At 39.1% G+C, this 6,000-nt stretch overlaps 1 protein-coding gene across 1 annotated transcript; it reads right to left on the minus strand.

The window, feature by feature from the left end:
* Positions 1–849: 849 nt before the first annotated feature.
* LOC120766617 lies at positions 850–5,115 on the minus strand. Its single transcript, XM_040092228.1, has 3 exons — positions 4,788–5,115; positions 1,207–1,359; positions 850–1,132 (listed from the first exon to the last, which is right to left on the minus strand). The coding sequence occupies exons 1-3, from the start codon at positions 5,113–5,115 to the stop codon at positions 960–962; spliced, it is 654 nt and encodes a 217-aa protein (XP_039948162.1). The 3' UTR covers positions 850–959.
* Between the last annotated feature and the right edge of the window lie 885 nt (positions 5,116–6,000).

The following is a 6,000-nucleotide window of genomic DNA, read 5'->3' on the forward strand; positions in this document are numbered from 1 at the left end:
AAAACTTATATATATATCTAACTCGATTACTTTTAGGTGAACACAACTGTAACACTCTGTAGCAACATGTTGCTAGAGTTGAAATATCGCTCAAACTCGGCGATATTAAGTATTTATTCAATGAACTTTATTTATGCGGTCGCAATACAAACAGAAGTGCTTAAGAGTTAAACTAATGGTTAATTTAAGCTTATTACATGAATCTGCAAATAATAGTGATTTAATGACATTCTCTTGGCTGTAATTGTGTTAAGGCGAATTTGCACGACCAAATTGACCTGTTGCAAATATTTCACAACGAAAACTCGAACAACAAAGCCACAAAAGTTTTATTCTGAAATGACTAACGGAACCTGAGCTCAACTTAATTATGCATGGCAGTCATTAAACTGTAAGTTGCATACCATATAATATAAATATAAATTAATTACCGCCTAATGGGTTAGTAATAAAAATAATCGACTTTTCAGCGGTGACTACAATCTTGCTGATTGATTGACAAGTGCAAGTGGAGACCGTGGCCCCTGGCCGTCTCCATTTTGTTTTCCAAAGCATTGAAATAAATAAAATTAATTGTACATGTATTTTTATGAAATAAATATTATTCGATTTTCTTTATTATTTTTTTGTGATTTTTTCAATTTTGCATTTTTGCATTTGCTTTTGCTTTTCATTTGTTTTGTTTTTGGTATCGCATAGTTTTCACTAACTAAAAACTAAGTACTCGACTACAAATAAATATTTATAAATAAAGAGTTTTATAAATTAACTAAAATTTAGTCATTCTTATGTTGATCAATAGAAAAATATGGAAATATGAAAAATGATCAACTTTCATAGCATTCAATAATAGGATAAGGATAGGAAGAGGAGGATAAGGAGGAGATGTGTAAATCTAGTTAAAAGTAGTCTAGCGGCGGGTTGTGCCGTTGTCGATTCGCTTGTATTGTTGTAGACATTTAGAAGGGTTGAGCCAAGCCATATTGGTTGTAGGCCAAGTCAGAGGCAGCAGCCTGGCCATTGCGGTTCCAGTCGGAGTGCACGATCTCAGCGTTCAATGGGCTGCCAGTGATGTAAGCGGTGGTGATGTGTTCCTTCTTCTTGCCCAACAAGTCCTTGAAGAAAGTGGCGCCTATATAAAAACAAGTATAAAAGTTTAGTGGGGAATGGCAAGTTCAGTCGTTCGAATTTCAAAATGCTACGCACCAGCAAGGATCAGAGCCAAAATGGAGATGGCCAAACTCTTGAGGGAGATGAATTTGACGATGCTGAAAGCAATCTTGCAGAGAACAGCCTTCTTCAGCTTCAAGATCAGGAGCAGAGGCAGGAGCATCTTCTTCATTTTCTTGCTGCGGGATTCTGCAATGAAAAGTTTCGGTTAGCTAATGTTGCGGCTAGTTTAAACTTAGTCACATTAATTTAGATAAATAGAATGCTAATATGTGTATAACAAAAAGCAATAGGAACTTTGAAGTTTTTTTTGGTTAATAAAGTGGTAATATGCCTTTCATAAACACTAATTGTGGCAAATCAAAAACATTTGGAGAGTGCCATCTTGCGATCGCCTGAAGCTATGCTATACTACTAAGCTTTTGCTACAAAACTTGGCGATAATGATGTGCTACAAACAAGGCTGCCAATTCATACACGAGCACATGCGCTGGATGCCCATAAATGTGAGAGCAACAATTCTCCTCTTATAGTGTCATATTATGTCATGTGGAAAGTCAGTTAATGGCATTGAAGTTGAATTTGGGTTACACTTTCGGAAGTATTCTGCGAAACTAACGAAAAGTATGGCAGTAATAGTTGCAGAAGCTGTGTGCGGATTAAAGCGAGTGCTTGCTGAAAATGCGGTTCCCAAGAGAATCCTAAAAGTATGCAAACAGCTAATGCACCCGAGCACACACAACCGCGACCCACTCAACTCTGATAATAAGAAAACTGCGAAAGTTTCTGAGCGTGACGACACAGTGGTGGCTTTTTATTGGCGGTGTAAAAAGAGGCAATGACTTTCTACATTGTTAGCACCTAATTTCGAAGCAACTTTTTTGCTGCTTTACCGACTGCTGCGTGTTCGTGAGGTGCGCTATGAGTTGTTAAGAAAGTGTTGGAAGGTGGAGTGCGCGGCGTAAGATAAGGAAATGGTAAAAAGTTTTCGAAATTTTCAACTGTTTAAGTTGGTTAAGCCCGAATTTGAAGCTTACGGTGGATTTACTTTGCTATTTTGCTTTGGTATAATGTTGGTTGAAAGGAGATAAAATTAGCGGAAATTCAAAGTTAAGCGATATTTCCTTTGCCATACATAGTACTTATAACTACGGCAGGCATGTTCTACTTTCATCTGATAATAATAGCACAGTTCGGAATACGATTGATTGAGTTACGCGTTGCTTTCATTGTAATGGTATAAAGCCTTGGTCAATTCTCGAAAACAATAGTTTTAATGACACTATCGCGCTTTTGGTGCGAATCTGATGTGCAACTTTATTGCTGCAAACTGTTGCAAGTCAACACAGAACAAAGCTTAGATTTTATATGAAGCATGTACAACGCCGTTGGTTCATTTTGTTGCATGCTTTATGGCTTAAGTTTCACCTTTGCTCTACTCGTGCTTTTACCGAGAAATTCTGGTTTATTGTCGAAGTTGTTAAGCAGGAGCGATGTTTTCCATGGAAATTTAAAGTGGTGAAGACTTTGAAGATTTTTCGCATCGCTTTAGAAATTGATGAATGTATTAAATATCACGGAATACATTTCGTCCACTGTTAGATGTGGTAATTGATATTGTACACTCGTTGGATTATATATGTGATCGAGCTACAGCGGTAACTGTTTATATAAGTCCTAAAGCTCCCAATAAATCAAATATTTCCTTTAAGGATTTCGCGTTGATAGCTTGAAGTGTATGCGCCGCAAAGCACACTACAGCGCCGACTTATTAACGAAGCATCGCTTTGCTTGACAAAACAAAAGGATTACAAGCCACAAACCGCCAAAGTTGTGCATGTTGCGCCAAAGACGCCTGCTCCTTTGGGGCCAACTAGTTATTTGGTGTGAGGAAGGATTTGAGTTTGTCTGCAGAACTGGGGAAGGGAATGTTTAGTTAAGCTAGGAAAAGTATTCGGGAAAACGACCCAAATGAAATATTTGTATGTACTATGCGTTGGATTTAGGACTCGCTGTTGAAGAGTTGAAAGCAGGCGTGTCTTAATAGCACATTAAATAAATGTACGGAACTTTTTGTGATATGCCACAAAGGCGCACACACGTTCACATCCAAACATGCTGGCACACACTGGCGAAAGTTTCATAAGTATTAATAGGCATAAGTGAAAATTTGACGGCTTGTTAGCATAATAAAAAGGTTTCTAGGACGTTTCTAGCGAAGGCTTCTTCTGAGTAGTGCTATAAATATTGCTCACAAATATTGTGATGTTATTCCCAGCAGTGCTAAGGTCTAGCTCAACACATGCCTTATAATAAATACCTCCTGTATTTAGTTGGTTTAATAAATGACGGATTCCCCAGCTAATTGTTACCGAGAAGCCATGCTCAGAGAATCCACATAAAAAAGTAGAGGAGAACGTGCGTTTCTGTGCAGAAATTGATTTGCTTAGCGGCGCTGCCTTGAAATAGTAGGGAGAGAATAATAAATGAGCAATGTGCACTGCATAACGGTATTTCATTTTATCATTACTTGCTCAGCTCGAAGATTACAAAGGTCTTTGTGCTTTTTAGATTGCCAATACAAGCCACACACACACGCATGTGTTTGGAAATGTACGAGTATATGCGTGCAGGTTAATGCCATTTGTGCAGCAACAATTGCATTTTGATCACACTAACTTCAACTGCCAAGCGCAGACAGAAACTGCTTGTGCTGTTGTTGTTGTCTGCTGAGGTATTGCATACGCTCCATTTTCTAGCTGCCTGTCGCTGTGCATGTGGAACAGCATTGGCACTCGGGACTGCGGTAACGTCAAGCCGTACATGCCGGCTGTAATTACCGTTACGATTATTACTCAATTAAGGTGATGTCGAAGTTCAGCGTATAAAAGTTATTGTGAAAAGTTTTTTATTGGAAATGGTGCCACAGTGGTGAATGAACCTGTTGTGCCACGGCTAGTAGGCGACATTTATAGCGGTTTGCGAATTGCTTCTTGCTGCCATTGATTTATGTCACTGCAGTGGCAACGCGCAACCGAGTTCGACTTCGAATTTATATTCGTTCGAGTATATATTTATGTTGCCATTAGTTTCGGCCAGCGATATAATTGACGCAGAAGGTATGAGTGCAAAAAAGTAATGCTTGTAATTACTTGAAAAAGTAGTGTTGTTGTAAAGTATGCATGAAAAGTGAAATATGCACAGAATTAAAATGTGAAATAATTGAAAATAAAAGAAGCAATCAAATAGCTGAATATTTGAAAAAATAATTTGAAATTTGTAAGTTTCAATTAATAAGTAGAACATAATTATCCTGACAATATACAGCACGGCACTTTTCATTAATTTTTTAAAATGAATTTCATTCTAAAAATAAGCTTTCGGGCAATTATCACATTTGATTGCGTTTAAGCTGGGGATTAATAATTGTTATGAATTATTATATTTTAATGAGCAGTGAACTCTTTTTCATTTAGTTCGAATAAATCACGTATTAACTGCCCAACTGCAAAACTGTTTTATGATACGAAATTTCGCCACAAAATTAGCCTTGTAATTTCACTTTTTGTTCTATTTTGCACACCACAACTTTTTAATTTTCTGTTTTTTCTTCTTACCCTCCATGGCACGGCCGGCGTATTCGTTTTCGGCTTCCTCATCCTCATCGCCGGGCAGACCGAAGTTCAATTCGTGTGTAGCTAGATAACGTTCGACGCGCTCATCAACCGATTCAATACCCTTGGCGGAGGCACCGAATGAGCGACCAGTTTCCGAGCGTTCTACACGCAGACCACCGAAGAGTGGGAGCGAGTCGGCACTGTCGATTCTATTGATCAAACCAATGACGTCCTTTTCGCTGTTATCCAGCTGTTGCAGTGAGGGTAGAGCGGCAGCGCTGCAGGCAAAGGACGCGATAAGTACGGCACAGACGAATTTCGAACACATTTTGTTTTGATTATTAGATTTCTTGTTAATTAATTTAACTAATTAATCCGTTTTTATTGTGGGTTGATCACACAGTACACACCGTTTGAAGGTTGAAATTGTTTTGTGATTGATTAAGTGCCAAGCACGAGTATTTATACGAGGTGAATCTATAAAATCGGAATGCAGTTAATCGTATTGCGGTGTATTGAGTTGTCGCGTAATGAAATGTCGCAGCTTAACGCGCTTAGGCAATTCGTAGCCGAAAAAGTTCCAACTCTTTCCAATTCCTATTTTGTCGACTAGAAATCGGAAAGAAAGAAAATATCCAAACGCCAAAATACGCAACCAATAATATCACGTACACACGTACGAACACACGCATATTGGCGCAGGCTAAGTGAATTAGAGGCAGCCAGCAACCGGCGGACGGTGTGGGGTGTCAGAGTCAAGCGTCAGGTACGCGACGTTGCATTTCAAATAAGCAAAATACAAATTGCCATTAGTACTATGCCTCGTTGCTGCTATCACTATAGTGACTACTACGCAATGCTGATTGCCTTAACCGCTGACCGCAGCCCACAGCCCGTCCTCTAAGCGTTCGATTTTTGATTTTTGGACGCACTGTCCGTTGCTTGCCTTCGATTTTTCGACATACATTTGCAAAGCGAACAAATTTCTTGCCCATAATTTCATGGTTGCCAGTAACAGCAACAACCACAGCAATAGCAACACTTCGAGTATTAGACTCGCTGCCTTCGAGCACCAAAATCGACGTCTTGGTTGCCTTATTTTCCTTTCTTTCGACACTTCGACACTTCGGCAACTTCTCTCGGTTGTTTGTCACGTTTCTGGCGGTTGATTGTTGCTACACCTGCCACCCAAACGAAAGGGAAGTCGCCAACA

The sequence above is a fragment of the Bactrocera tryoni genome, chromosome 1 (genome assembly GCF_016617805.1).
Source record: "Bactrocera tryoni isolate S06 chromosome 1, CSIRO_BtryS06_freeze2, whole genome shotgun sequence".
Lineage (NCBI taxonomy): Eukaryota > Metazoa > Arthropoda > Insecta > Diptera > Tephritidae > Bactrocera > Bactrocera tryoni.

Coding starts and splice junctions, on each gene's coding strand:
- LOC120766617 (XM_040092228.1), bottom strand. CDS start 5,115: ATGTGTTCGAAATTCGTCTGTGCCGTACTTATCGCGTCCTTTGCCTGC. Junction 1,360..4,787: donor CGCCGGCCGTGCCATGGAGG/GTAAGAAGAAAA, acceptor TTTTCATTGCAG/AATCCCGCAGCAAGAAAATG. Junction 1,133..1,206: donor TTTGGCTCTGATCCTTGCTG/GTGCGTAGCATT, acceptor GTTTTTATATAG/GCGCCACTTTCTTCAAGGAC.